Genomic DNA, 15,373 nt, shown 5'->3' on the forward strand with positions numbered 1-15,373 from the left:
TGGAGAGGGGTCTCGGCCGCCAAACCTGCCGCCGAAAGTGCCCTGTCCAGCTTTCTTTTGCATGCTTTTTGTGCTTGTTTGAGGATCGGTTAGAGGGTTTTTGGGGAGTTTCTTAGAGTTGGTTTTGAGTTAGTTTGGTCCCTCATTTGAGTCCACCTGTGTAGGTACGGACCAAAGGAACCCCAGAGAGCAGCAGTGAGTCCAGTTTCAGAACCTGCAGAGTCAGTTCAGAGTCAACCCGAGGTGAGTGGAACTGAACTGAGTATTTTAATATGAGAAACGAGTATTTTATAATGCTTCATGCATCATGAATATGCTATAGGGTGAGTGCATTAGTGTACACGAATATGATGCATTGCATTTATCCTTGATTCTATGATGGTATGGACATATAGCCCTCAAAGGAAAGACCTGGAACAGCCCTACGGGGACCAGGCATAAAGACCTGGAACAGCCCTACGGGGACCAGGCACAAAGACCTGGAATAGCCCTACGGGGACCAGGCATATGGTATAGAGGGAGTGTTGATCCGTCCATGCTGAGATGTGATTACTTGTGATGTGATACATTGCATGAGAGCATGTTTTATCACTTGTTCTTTACTACTGTTCTACTCATTGGGCTCTAGTAGCTCACTCCTCTCCCCTAATCCCAGTTGTACAGGTTCAGAGTCCAGAGGGAGTCCAGCAGGGTTTGCAAGAAGAAGAGTTATGTAATAGTTAGTCAATGTGGACATGTATTGTAAAGAGATAGTATACAGTGTATAGACGAGTGCTTGACTTATAAGAATTGTAATCCCTTTTTGTATTTACATGATCAATGTTTGTATGTGTTTTCTATTACTAATGCATATGAGACAACCAGGCTTAACATTATGAGTTATGTCCACCTAGAGTGGGAATACAGAGTAGAGACATAGTGTATGCACAGGTTAAGCCCTGGGAATAAAGAAAAGTTTTCATGATGTGACAGAAATGTTTGATCATGTATGGGATTTCACAGGTACACAGATAGTTTAGCAGGCTTACTACGGGTCCCGGCGACCTTAAGTCGATCTGGATCCTAGTGCCGGTAGCAGTTCGGTTTCCGGGCTGTTACACTATCCCAAAAGCTGGATCCTCTCCTAGAATTAAAAAGAAAATAATATATCAAATAATAAATAAATATACTAGGATAATAATATAAAACGTAAAATATGAAATTTTAAATATATTTTTATATATATTTTTAAGAAAATTTCGGCAATATTTCGGTATAGCTAGACCTCCCAAAAATGAACATCCTCAACAAAAATACTCAATAAACTATAAATATTATTTAGATCAACCTATGAAAATCATCTATCCAAAAAGAAATACAGGATCCCATTAATTGGATCTAACTAAAATATATCTCCTTTTAATTCTCAAATCACAACAATCACTATCTAATGATAGAGAAAATAAATTATACCGTAATAATTCGAAATAAAGAGATAAAAATCACCTACCAAATTTTGGAGTCACTGGAAGAAATTATTGAATTTCTAAGCAGGATATTGGTTTAAAATAGGATCTAACCGAGAATTTTAGAAGTTTATGGGTTGATTGGGTTGAGAGGAAGGACATTTGGGTTAAGGAAAAGGAAATGTAAAAAAAAAAAATATCAGAGCTTCCTCTGTTTCGCGAGGAAGACGGTTTCTGGATTCGGGAATGTTTCGGGACATTCCCGAAACTAGAGCTTTAATGCTCACTTTTTTTTATTTTAATAATAATTATTATATATATATAAAAGTTATGGGCCTTATCTTTTTTTTTCTTCTTTTTAAAATTTTATGGGCCTGGGCTAGGGATGTAAACGGGTAGGGTACCCGCGAAAATTAAACTATCCGAATCCGAACTCGATTTATATTAATAATATCCGAACCCGTTCCGAACCCGATTAAAAATTAATTTAAATTATCCGAATCCGTCCCAAACCCGATTATTATTATCCGAATAAAATCCGAACCCGTTTAATCTTATATATTTTAATTAATAATTTATATAAAAAATATTTTTCATTAATAATTTTCATTTAAAAAATCTAATATTTCTAAAGAATATTTAAATTTAAATTTTTAAATTAAAATATATAAAAAAAAATTATAAATATTATTGTAAAATATATTTTTTATATTAAATTAATTATTTATATAAACGGGTTCGGGTAGTGGGTACCCTGTACATAAAACCCGAATCCGATCCGAACCCGCAACGGGTATTATTTTTAAAATTCGAACCCGTCTCAAACCCGATTATAACTACCCAAATCTGTTCTATTAGGATTCGGTCGGATCGGGTACCCGAAAATACTCGATCCGTTGCCATCCCTAGCCTGGGCATGATACTGATAATAAGTGCATCTGCGTAAATATAAGGGTTTGTACTCCAGAGCTATGCTTTCATCATCCGAAATTGGAAAAAATGGTGGTGAGTCCCCAAAACCTTCACATTTATTTGTCAAAGGAGCTCCACATAATCCCAAGTTCCCCTCATATTGATTGCTCTGAAATGTATCAAATTGTTTCCCTTGTGGTATTGGCCATTCAAGCTCGTTGTAGGAGACATTAAAGAAAGCAAGGAAAGTGAGCTGAGCGAGCTCTGGAGGTATCTTTCCTGAAAGCTTGTTCTTTGAAAGATCTAATCCCTCTAATGAGCTCAAACTTGCTAAAGATGGTGATATGTGACCCTTGAGAAGGTTGTTTGAAAGGTTGAGGAGATTAAGCCCTTTAAGGTTTCCAATGATTTCTAGGATTTTTCCTTCAAATCTGTTGTTGGAGAAATCAATGGCAAGGAAAATATCTTGAATCTTGTCGTATTCCAGTTTCACTCCTTTGTTGAACATAGTCATTGAGTAATCATATTCCCCATAGTAGGTATCAACGTCTGTGAAATTGGGCCTTATATTTTCCCCCATGTATGTCATGTGGTTTGCTTGGATGGTTTTCATGGCTTCCCACATGTCTAAGTACACCGATGGCAGCTTTCCGACGAAACCATTGCCGGATAAGTCGATGATTTGAAGACTTGGGAAGCCTTTGGTTTTGGGTTTTTGATCTATCACACCATAAAAATGGTTAGATCTCAAAATCAGAATTCTCAACTCTGAAAGATTTCCCAACCAAGAAGGAAAAGTATCAGTTATTTGGTTGTTACCAAAATCAACCAACTGTAACGATGAACAATTGGCTAATGATTTTGGAATTTGTCCTTGTAATTGATTGTAACTGATGCTAATCATTCTCAATTTACAATCATCTCTCCAGGCTGTAGGAATAATTCCATGAAAATTGTTTCTTCTCAAATCCAACACAGATAGATCACTGAAATTGCTCAAACAATGAGGAAGTTGACGGCTTAAATTATTGAAGGATAAGTCGAGAATTTCAAGAGAATATAAATTGCAAATCAACGGAGAAAGTTCACCTGTCAATTGGTTGTGTGAAATGAGGTAGGAAATGGTGGATGGTGGTGGCAATGGAAGGGATCCTTGGAGCTGATTAGACCTAAGATCTAGGGTTCGAATCTGAGCCCATTGAAAAATAACAGGATTTTGTTCAAACCCAGTTAAAAGGTTATGAGAAAGATTAAAAAAATCCATGGAATTTGTACTTATGGAACACATCCATGAAGGGATTTGAGCCTATAAGCTGTTTGAAGAAAGGTCTAGATATTCCAAGCCATGTTGGTTCTGCAAGAAGTTGGGAAACTGGGTAAGGTTTCAAGAAGCCAATCCTAAAGCTCTCAAGTACGGAAGGTAGCCATTTGTAGCCATTGTAGAGTGCATGGACAAGCTATTAAATGATAAGATCAGTTCGGTTAACTGGTTGAGCTGAAAGAATGAGCTTAGATCCAATGACCCAGCTAAAGTATTTGAATGAAGATCAAGGAATTCAAGTTGATTGAGTCGAGAGAAATTGATAGGAATTGAACCTTGCAATTTATTTGATGAAAGGTACAACGAGGATAGCGAGGTGAGATTGTTAATCTGGGGTGGGATTGGACCAGTAAGTTGATTTTCCTTCAAAAACAACATATTAAGTTGAGTAAGGTTCATGAAACTAGATGGGATCTGGCCATTGTATGTGGAGACCAGCAAGCCCCAGATAAGTGAGCTGGGTAAGTCTTCCGATCCAAGAGAGTGAAGAAGTTGAGTTATGTAGAGTATCTGAGAGGTCAAGCCACACAAGATTAGTAAGGTTTCCAATAGAAGAGGTACTTTTCCATAAAAACTTGTTGAGAAGAGCCTCAATCTTTCAAGGTGACTTATCGGGTGGAAGTCAGGCAAAAAACCTGTTAGATTTATATTTTCGCATAAGTTGATTATCTTTAAGTTCGGAAGCCAGAAAATGCTTGTAACGACCCGAAAATCGGACCGCTACCGGCGCTAGGATCCAGATCGGCTTAAGGCCGCCGGGACCCGTAGCAAGCCTAACATGAAAACCTGAAAACCTGATTAATCCCTTACATGATCAAGAAAATACATAAAAATTTAAAACTTTTCTTTCGTTCATACACCAAACTCAACCTGTGCATGCACTGTACATAAACATAATCATAATCATGACCCCTCTGTGGAATCTCACCAATGCCCCAAAAGGGCGATACATCATAAGTTGAGTTGGTTTGCATAATCATCACAATACATATAAGATCATGTATTGAAAGGGATATCTTAAACATATAGTCAAGCACAACCTCTAATCCTCAAAGTCATTACATACTTAAAACTGTACTTTTACATAACATTAATACATTTATCATGTCCACACTATCTATTACATACACATGACTTCATTACTCTTATGGATCTCCTGGTCTACCCTGTACCTGCAATCCTGGGGAAAATGGGAGAGGGGTGAGCTACTAGAGTCCAGTGAGCAGAATAATAAAAACATTTAAATCATATGGAGCATGGAATGCATCACATCACAGCTAATCACATCAAGGATGAACTTGTCACCAATAGCCCTCTACATAGTCCAACTGTGCCAGAACGTAGAATGGGTCCTGGTCTTTCCCTTACATAGCATAACATAACAATGTCCAACTGTGCCAGAACGTAGAATGGGTCATGGTCTTTCCCTTACATAGTGCCAACGAACGTAGAATGGGTCCCACTGGTCTTACATTCCGTACCGTACATATCACATCGTCACCTCGTAGATCGAGGGCTATGGATCATCCAACATTCATCCACATCAACATTAAATATGCAATGCAACATATTCGTGAATTCTAATGCAAGCAACCTAATTCATCACATGGCATTCATGATGCGTGAAACATGCTGAAAAGTCCATTATTTGCTTTAAACATAATGAGTTATTCCACTCACCTCTGGGTAGCTCTGACCAGACACTGGAGCAGCTGACTCACTGCTGGGGTCCTCGGTTCCTCGGGTCCGAACCTACACAGGTGGACTCAATTGAGGGACCAAACAATCAAGAACATAACTCTAAACTACTCCCCAAAAACCCCCTAAAACATCATGAAACAATCATAGAAAAACATGCAAGAGAGGGCTGGACAGGGCACTTTCGGCGGCAGGTTCGGCGGCCGAAAGTCCCTCCAGAGCCAAAAGTCAGGCAGGTTCGGCGGCACCTTCGGCGGCCGAAACTCCCAGATAGAGGCGAAACTCATGCATGCTCGGCGGCACTTTCGGCGGCCGAAACTCCCAGACAGAGACGAAAGTCTCCTTTCGGGGGCAAGCTTCGGCAGCCGAAGGCTGCCTCCATAAGCATGTTCAGCGGCCGAAAGTTCCTTCGGCTGCCGAACCTGGTTTCTCCCTTAGTGGCAGAAACTCAGCTCTTCTATGCTCATTGCCTCCAAAACTACCCAATCATGCATAAACCTATTCTACAACATTCCCAAACATACACAAACAAGCATACAAGTTCCTAGGGGCATCAAACCAATAAAAACCCCAACTACAACACAACAAGCAACTCACATTGTTCATAAACACATATAAAACCCATAAACCTAACCATGAGCTAAACATGCATTCTACCCCATAGATCTACTTAAAACTTGCTTAAAACATGCAATGAGCTTAAGATCGGCTCTTACCTCGTGGAGATCGAGAGAGGGACGACCTAAACTCGGAGATGGGAGGGGTTGAGTTCCCTTGAACCTCAAAGCTCCAAAACTTTGCTCAAAGCTTGAAAATCTTCAAAACGAAGTAAAAACTCATGAAAATCGAGTAGGATTGGAAGGAAAGAACTCAAGATTGGTGAGGGACGGCGGAGAGCTCACCTTGGCCGGAAATGGGGGAAAAAACTCGCCCGTTTTCGGCTAAGGGACCCTTTTATAGTGGCTGGCCAGGCCACGTTCGGGGGCCGAACGTGCCTCCGCATGCATGCCATGTTCGGCGGCCGAACTTGAGGTTCGGCGGCCGAACCTGGACTTTCCTCACTTATGCTTTCGGGGGCCTAAAGGCGCTCCCGAAGGCATGCATGTTCGGCGGCCGAACTTGAGGTTCAGCGGCCGAACCTGAGTTTTCCTCCAAGATTATTTTTAAGCAAAAACTCATTTCCATTTTACTTAAAACCATGAAATACCTTAAACATTTTATGAAAACATGTTTCTACCCTACTAGAGGCTCCCGACATCCAAGATTCCACCGGACGGTAGGAATTTCGATACCGGAGTCTAGCCGGGTATTACATTCTCCCCCCCTTAAGAACATTCGTCCCCGAATGTTCCTCAACTAGCACATAGCATGGCATAAAACATAACATACATACATAGCACATAAACACGTAGAGATCTAACCTTAAAAGAGATGAGGGTACTGCTGGAGCATAGACTCCCGTGTCTCCCAAGTGCATTCCTCCAAATTGTGGTGGTTCCACAGGACTTTCACCATCGGGATTTCCTTGTTTTTTAGCTTTCTGATCTGGGTGTCTATGATCCGTACTGGCTGTTCAACATAGGTGAGATCCTCTTGGACCTCCACATCAGGCTCACTAAGAACCTTGCTCGGATCTGACACAAACTTCCTCAACATTGAAACATGGAAAACCGGATGGATTCTTTCCATTGAAGCAGGTAAATCCAGCTTGTACGACACATTCCCAATCTTTTGCAAGATTTCAAAGGGTCCGATGTATCGTGGGGCTAGTTTACCTTTCTTGCCAAAGCGAACCACTCCTTTCATAGGAGACACCTTAAGCAATACCAGATCCCCCTCCTGAAACTCTAACTGTCTTCTGCGGATGTCTGCGTAGCTCTTCTGTCTGCTTGCAGCAGTCTTGATTCTTTCTCTGATTATGGGTACTACCCTGCTGGTAATCTCTACTAGCTCAGGCCCTGCCAAGGCCTTTTCCCCAACCTCTTCCCAGCAAACAGGTGATCTGCACTTCCTTCCATACAAAGCTTCATATGGAGCCATCCCGATGCTAGCATGATGGCTGTTGTTGTAGGCAAACTCCACCAAAGGTAGATGCTGCCTCCAAGAACCGCCATAGTCCAGCACACACATTCTGAGCATATCCTCTATGGTCTGGATGGTCCTTTCTGATTGTCCGTCCGTCTGTGGATGGAAAGCAGTGCTAAAATCCAACCTAGTACCCATGGCATTCTGCAGACTCCGCCAAAATCTAGAGGTGAACTGGGGCCCTCTGTCTGACACTATCGAAACAGAAACCCCATGCAGCCTGACGATCTCGTCGATATACACCTGCGCTAACTTGTCCACAGAATAGCCACTCCTGACAGGGATGAAGTGAGCAGATTTGGTGAGTCTGTCCACAATCACCCATATGGAGTCCAATCTGTTGGACGTCGCCGGTAACCCCACTACGAAGTCCATAGCTATATTTTCCCATTTCCACTCTGGAATAGGTAGCGGGTTAAGCATTCCAGCCGGCTTCTGATGTTCCAGCTTCACCCTCTGACATACTTCGCAGGCTGACACAAACTGTGCCACTTCTTTCTTCATAGCTGGCCACCAATAAACCTTCTTCAGATCTTGATACATCTTGGTGGCTCCGGGGTGAATGCTGTATCTTGCATTATGAGCCTCTCTCATAATGTCCCCTTTTAGCCCTATGTCATCTGGTACACATAGTCTGCTCCCATAGCGGAGGATCCCCTTGTTGTCGAATCTAAACTCACTATCTTTGCCTGACTGAACAGTCCTGGCAATCTTTACTAACTCTGGGTCCTCATGCTGTTTCTGAGCCACCTGCTCTAGAAACACGGGTGCCACTCTCATCTGGGCTACCAAGGCACCTGTACCAGACAACTCCATCTGTAGACCTTCCTCAACGAGCTTGTAAAACTCCTTCACCACTGGCCTCCTCTCTACCGATATGTGGGATAAACTGCCGAGTGATTTCCGGCTCAAGGCGTCTGCCACAACATTCACCTTACCCGGATGGTACTGAATCTTGCAATCATAGTCACTCAGCAGCTCCACCCATCTTCTCTGTCTCAAGTTCAAATCTCTTTGACTCAGGATGTACTGCAGGCTCTTATGATCTGTAAAGATCTCACATTTAACCCCATAGAGGTAGTGCCTCCACATCTTGAGTGCAAAGATTACTGCTGCCATTTCCAGGTCATGTGTGGGGTAATTCAACTCATGCTTCTTCAGCTGCCTAGAAGCATAAGCAATCACCCTTTCATTTTGCATTAACACACAACCCAAACCCACTCGGGATGCATCACAGAAGACCGTGAAGTCCTCACTGCTAGCTGGCAAAGCTAATACTGGTGCCGAAGTCAACCTCCTTTTAAGCTCTTCAAAACTCTCTTCGCACTGGTCGGTCCACACAAACTTCTGATTCTTCCTGGTTAACCTGGTCAGAGGAGCTGCAATTTTTGAGAAGTCCTGGACGAACCTCCTGTAGTAACCTGCCAAACCCAAGAAACTTCTAATCTCTGTCACTGAAGTGGGTCTAGGCCAGTTAGCCACAGCTTCTACCTTCTTGGGGTCCACCTCTATCCCGTTTTCTGACACCACATGCCCCAAGAATGAAATGCTCCTCAGCCAAAACTCACACTTAGAGAGCTTGGCATATAAGCCATGTTCCCTCAAGGTCTGCAGAACCAACCTCAGATGATGGGCATGCTCTTCTGCGTTCCTGGAATACACCAAGATACCATCTATGAAGACAATAACAAAGTGATCCAGGTATTGGCTAAATACTCTGTTCATGAGATCCATGAATGCTGCAGGGGCGTTGGTTAACCCGAACGGCATCACAAGGAACTCAAAATGCCCATATCTGGTCTTGAAAGCTGTCTTTGGCACATCTTCATCCCTTATCCTTAACTGATGGTACCCCGATCTTAGATCTATTTTGGAGAAACAACCCGCTCCTGCTAGCTGGTCGAATAGATCATCGATCCTTGGCAGAGGGTACCTATTCTTGGTAGTGACTTTGTTCAACTGCCTGTAGTCGATACAAAGTCTGAGGGACCCATCCTTCTTCCTTACAAACAAGACTGGAGCACCCCAAGGTGAGGTACTCTGTCGGATGAAGCCCTTTTCTACCAGCTCTTGCAACTGTTCTTTCAACTCCTTCAACTCAGCTGGGGCCATCCTGTAAGGAGGGATAGAGATCGGTCTAGTTCCAGGCACCAACTCTATCTCGAACTCTATCTCCCTAGCAGGTGGTAAACCTGGAAGCTCGTCTGGAAAGACATCCTGAAACTCTCTGACAACTGGCACCGAGGCTGGCTCCCTGACCTGACTACTAAGCTCTCTCACATGAGCCAAATACCCCTGACATCCCTTCCTAAGCAACCTACAAGCCTGAAGAACTGATATCAGACCTCTAGGTGTACCCCTCTTGTCTCCTCTGAAGACGACCTCTGACCCTTCTTGATCTCTGAACCTGACTACCTTGTCCCTGCAGTCCAAGGTAGCACCATGAGTAGATAGCCAATCCATCCCTAGAATGACGTCAAAGTCTGTCAAATCTAGAACCACAAGGTCGGCGGAGAGGCATCTTCCCTCAACAAAAACTGGACTGTACTGGCAGACTGACTCTGCCACTGACGGGTCACACTTGGGTCCACTGACCATAGGGGACACTCTAACCCAGAGACTATCAGACCCAACCTCTCAACGGCTCTCGGAGCAATAAATGAATGAGATGCACCCGGGTCCATTAAAGCATACACATCAGAACACCCAATGATGAGATTACCTGACACCACGGTGTTGGATGTGTTAGCCTCCTGCTGAGTCATGGTGAAGATCCTGGCTGGAGCTGATGGACCTTCACCTCGGGAACCAGAAGAAGAGGCTGCCCCTCTCCCTCTACCTCTGCCACTGCCCTGAGTTGTGGCTGGAGCTGCTGGCTGTGCCACACTACCAGAAGCTGTCTGCTGGGGCTGGCCCATAAAAGGTGCTCTAGGACACTCCCGAGCTATGTGTCCCTCCTGTCCACATCTAAAACATGTATTAGTCCCAGCTCGACACACTCCCCTGTGCGGCCTTCCACATCTCTGGCATTTTGTACCATCTGAGCTTGAGCTCGAGCCACCGCCAAATCCCAGACCGGATTTTAACTTATTCCAAAACTTATTCTTCTTCGGTTTCTTGGTGGTGTTATCCCACCTCTTCTTACTTGAGCTCTGAGAAGAGAGACCTAGCCCTCCTCTGCCTGGGGTCTTAACCCCTGAAGACTGGGTCACTGACTGCTTTACTGACCCCTCAACTATAGCACTCGCCTCCATCCTTCGAGCCATATCCACCACAGTGTGGAAACTTTCCCTCTCAACTGACTGAATCAAAGAGGAGTACCTGGAATGCAGCTTCATAACATATCTCTTGGCTTTCTTCGTATCTGTATCTAGAGCTTGCCCTGAAAAAGGCAATAGCTCCAAGAATTTATCTGTGAACTCCTCTACACTCATGTGCTCTGTCTACCTCAGTTGCTCAAACTCAATCATCTTCAGTTCTCTGGAACTGTCTGGAAAAGCCCATCCAACGAACTCATTCGCAAATTCTTCCCATGTCATGCCGTCTAGTCTCGGGTCCACATAACACTTGAACCATTCCCGTGCCTTCTTGCACTTTAAGGTGAACCCTGCCATCTGAATGGCCCTGCTATCATCCGCCCCTAGCTCATCAGTTATTGTCTTCACTACTCTCAGATACTCAAAGGGGTCATCCCCTGACTTGTATTTGGGAGCATCCAGCTTGAGGTAATCTGTCATCTTTACTTTGCCCCCACCGACTGAGCTAGGTCTGGGAGGTTGAGTAACTGGGGCTGCTGATTCTGTAGGTGGTGGAGGTGTGGGTGCAGCATTCCCCGAGGTGGGGTTTGCCGGGTTTGGATAGAAGGGTGAGGGTGGATAAGCTGGGTACTGTGTGTAAGGTGGATAGAAAGGTGGATAAGGCATGTAGGTAGGGTAGGGGTTAAAGCTGGAATAATCCGATGTACCTCCCATCGGATACCCTGAACCTTGTGGGAAGGGTGGATAATGGGGTGGAAAACCATACCCCGAGGCCTGAACGCCTCCCTGAGACTCCCCTGTCCCCTCTTCCTCCATGCTAACATCCAGATTCCCATCCCTCCTCTGATCCTCTTCCATAACCTCCCTCACGTCTGAAGAACTTCCTCCTCTATCTGTCCCCCTTCTGCTAGCATCAAAAGACCTTCTAGGGTCCCTTGACACTCTCTCTCTGTTTGCTCTACAGGACATTGCCCTAGGCAATGTAGGAGGACGGGCGCTCGTGCCCTCATCCTCAGGGGGCACTCCAGTCAATCGTGCAGATCGACGAGTTCCTCTCATCCTGTTTTCTGAAAAACAGTACACATCACACAAACATTAGCATCATATGGTTCATGTGGGCACACATGAACCCTCATCACATATACATCATTCATATCATAGCATCAATGCACATGTATATAATCATGGCAATTCACATCATCATACAAGACAGGACTCCACATCCTATCCTAGTGGACATGATCTTTCCTATTGTGCTTGACCTTCTATAGCATCTATGAGCCCGACACTCTAGGTCTGATCCTATGAACCTAGGGCTCTGATACCATTCTGTAACGACCCGAAAATCGGACCGCTACCGGCGCTAGGATCCAGATCGGCTTAAGGCCGCCGGGACCCGTAGCAAGCCTAACATGAAAACCTGAAAACCTTATTAATCCCTTACATGATCAAGAAAATACATAAAAATTTAAAACTTTTCTTTCGTTCATACACCAAACTCAACCTGTGCATGCACTGTACATAAACATAATCATAATCATGACCCCTCTGTGGAATCTCATCAATACCCCAAAAGGGCGATACATCATAAGTTGAGTTGGTTTGCATAATCATCATAATACATATAAGATCATGTATTGAAAGGGATATCTTAAACATATAGTCAAGCACAACCTCTAATCCTCAAAGTCATTACATACTTAAAACTGTACTTTTACATAACATTAATACATTTATCATGTCCACACTATCTATTACATACACATGACTTCATTACTCTTATGGATCTCCTGGTCTACCCTGTACCTGCAATCCTGGGGAAAATGGGAGAGGGGTGAGCTACTAGAGCCAAGTGAGCAGAATAATAAAAACATTTAAATCATATGGAGCATGGAATGCATCACATCACAGCTAATCACATCAAGGATGAACTTGTCACCAATAGCCCTCTACATAGTCCAACTGTGCCAGAACGTAGAATGGGTCCTGGTCTTTCCCTTACATAGCATAACATAACAGTGTCCAACTGTGCCAGAACGTAGAATGGGTCCTGGTCTTTCCCTTACATAGTGCCAGCGAACGTAGAATGGGTCCCACTGGTCTTACATTCCGTACCGTACATATCACATTGTCACCTCGTAGATCGAGGGCTATGGATCATCCAACATTCATCCACATCAACATTAAATATGCAATGCAACATATTCATGAATTCTAATGCAAGCAACCTAATTCATCACATGGCATTCATGATGCGTGAAACATGCTGAAAAGTCCATTATTTGCTTTAAACATAATGAGTTATTCCACTCACCTCTGGGTAGCTCTGACCAGACACTGGAGCAGCTGACTCACTGCTGGGGTCCTCGGTTCCTCGGGTCCGAACCTACACAGGTGGACTCAATTGAGGGACCAAACAATCAAGAACATAACTCTAAACTACTCCCCAAAAACCCCCTAAAACATCATGAAACAATCATAGAAAAACATGCAAGAGAGGGCTGGACAGGGCACCTTCGGCGGCAGGTTCGGCGGCCGAAAGTCCCTCCAAAGCCGAAAGTCAGGCACCTTCGGCGGCCGAAACTCCCAGACAGAGGCGAAACTCATGCATGTTCGGTGGCACTTTCGGCGGCCGAAACTCCCAGACAGAGACGAAAGTCTCCTTTCGGGGGCAAGCTTCGGCAGCCGAAGGCTGCCGAAACAAGCATGTTCGGCGGCCGAAAGTTCATTCGGCTGCCGAATATGGTTTCTCCCTTAGTGGCAGAAACTCAGCTCTTCTATGCTCATTGCCTCCAAAACTACCCAATCATGCATAAACCTATTCTACAACATTCCTAAACATACACAAACAAGCATACAAGTTCCTAGGGGCATCAAACCAATAAAAACCCCAACTACAACACAACAAGCAACTCACATTGTTCATAAACACATATAAAACCCATAAACCTAACCATGAGCTAAACATGCATTCTACCCCATAGATCTACTTAAAACTTGCTTAAAACATGCAATGAGCTTAAGATCGGCTCTTACCTCGTGGAGATCGAGAGAGGGACGACCTAAACTCGGAGATGGGAGGGGTTGAGTTCCCTTGAACCTCAAAGCTCCAAAACTTTGCTCAAAACTTGAAAATCTTCAAAACGAAGTAAAAACTCATGAAAATCGGGTAGGATTGGAAGGAAAGAACTCAAGATTGGTGAGGGACGGCGGAGAGCTCACCTTGGCCGGAAATGGGGAAAAAAACTCGCCCGTTTTTGGCTAAGGGACCCTTTTATAGTGGCTGGCCAGGCCACGTTCGGGGGCCGAACGTGCCTCCGCATGCATGCCATGTTCGGCGGCCAAACTTGACGTTCGGCGGCCGAACCTGGACTTTCCTCACTTATGCTTTCGGGGGCCTAAAGGCGCTCCCGAAGGCATGCATGTTCGGCGGCCTAACTTGAGGTTCGGCGGCCGAACCTGAGTTTTCCTCCAAGATTATTTTTAAGCAAAAACTCATTTCCATTTTACTTAAAACCATGAAATACCTTAAACATTTTATGAAAACATGTTTCTACCCTACTAGAGGCTCCCGACATCCGAGATTCCACCGGACGGTAGGAATTTCGATATCGGAGTCTAGCCGGGTATTACAATGCTCGCCGGAAATTCACCATGCAATTCACAACCACAAAGATGGAGAGACTCCAAAGATGAAAGATTTGCGAGAACCTTAGGTACCGTTGAAGAAATGTCCACGTATTCTAGATCAAGTTCCTTCAAATTGGTCATGTTTTGAACTAGACCTCTGAAGCTAGTCTTACGGAGCTTCAATAATCCATCATAACTAATGAAATCAAGATTACGAGATAGATCAAGGGAAACCAAGCTTGAAAGATTAGAGATTTCAACTGGGATTTCACCAGAAAAGCTAGAAAAAGAAAGGTCGAGATGAGTTAACCTCGAGAGTTGGCCTATTTCGGATGGGATTTGAGAGTGGATGAAGTCGTTGCTTCCAAGATTAAGTCTTTGAAGATGGACAAGGCGAAAGAGAGTGTTGTTGGAGTTGTTCGACCCATAAATACAACTCTCATTTAGCTCAAGGCTAACGACATGATTAGTTTTCTCATCGCACTCCACACCATCCCATGAGCAACACTCACCTGATCTTACGCCTTGATTTAGCTTCCATGATTCAAGCTTTGAATAAGAACAAGAGCTAGAGATGTTGAAGCTATTTTTGAATTGCAGCAAGGCCAAGCTTTCATCATCATGGCATCGTTGAATAGAAGAGTTAAAAGACTGCGTAAATGCTATAGCATGGCACAACGTCGTCAACATGAGAAAGGAAAGCAACCGAACGAACAAAGGTGGTGACTCCATTGTCAGATAATTCTGTTGTACGGCGGCTGTCTTGTGGAGTGTAGGTGGTGTTGCCTATGCCCATTATAAACATTACTTAAAACAAAGCTCCCAGCTTTTTTATTTTTGAATTTTATTAAAAAAATTAATTATATTTTTTCAATTATAAATGAGTAAATAAAATTTATTATTGAATATCAATATTTTTAATATTATTTCATGATAATCTTTCTAATTAAATTTATAAAATACAATTATAATAATTTAGTATTATGATAATAAAAGAAGTTATTCAAAATAATTTAACAGCCATG

General features: G+C 43.6%; 2 protein-coding genes across 2 annotated transcripts; both read right to left on the reverse strand.

Annotated features, from left to right (window-relative positions):
• Positions 1 to 2,265: 2,265 nt before the first annotated feature.
• On the reverse strand, positions 2,266 to 3,621 carry LOC110608073 (receptor like protein 26). Its single transcript, XM_021747284.1, has one exon. It carries the CDS (start codon positions 3,619 to 3,621, stop codon positions 2,266 to 2,268), a length of 1,356 nt encoding a protein of 451 aa, XP_021602976.1.
• A 120-nt stretch (positions 3,622 to 3,741) lies between these two features.
• Positions 3,742 to 15,080, reverse strand: LOC110608209 (receptor-like protein 7). Its single transcript, XM_043949311.1, has 2 exons — positions 14,352 to 15,080; positions 3,742 to 4,041 (listed from the first exon to the last, which is right to left on the reverse strand). Exons 1-2 carry the CDS (start codon positions 15,078 to 15,080, stop codon positions 3,742 to 3,744), a joined length of 1,029 nt encoding a protein of 342 aa, XP_043805246.1.
• Positions 15,081 to 15,373: the final 293 nt, after the last annotated feature.

The sequence above is a fragment of the Manihot esculenta genome, chromosome 13 (genome assembly GCF_001659605.2).
Source record: "Manihot esculenta cultivar AM560-2 chromosome 13, M.esculenta_v8, whole genome shotgun sequence".
Classification (NCBI taxonomy): domain Eukaryota; kingdom Viridiplantae; phylum Streptophyta; class Magnoliopsida; order Malpighiales; family Euphorbiaceae; genus Manihot; species Manihot esculenta.

Bases quoted from the DNA above. Each gene is read 5' to 3' on its own strand.
- LOC110608073 (XM_021747284.1), bottom strand. From the start codon at position 3,621: ATGGATTTTTTTAATCTTTCTCATAACCTTTTAACTGGGTTTGAACAA.
- LOC110608209 (XM_043949311.1), bottom strand. From the start codon at position 15,080: ATGGAGTCACCACCTTTGTTCGTTCGGTTGCTTTCCTTTCTCATGTTG. The intron at 4,042-14,351 runs GTAATACCCGGC...TTGTTTTTGAAG, and splicing joins GTGAATTTCCGGCGAGCATT to GAAAATCAACTTACTGGTCC.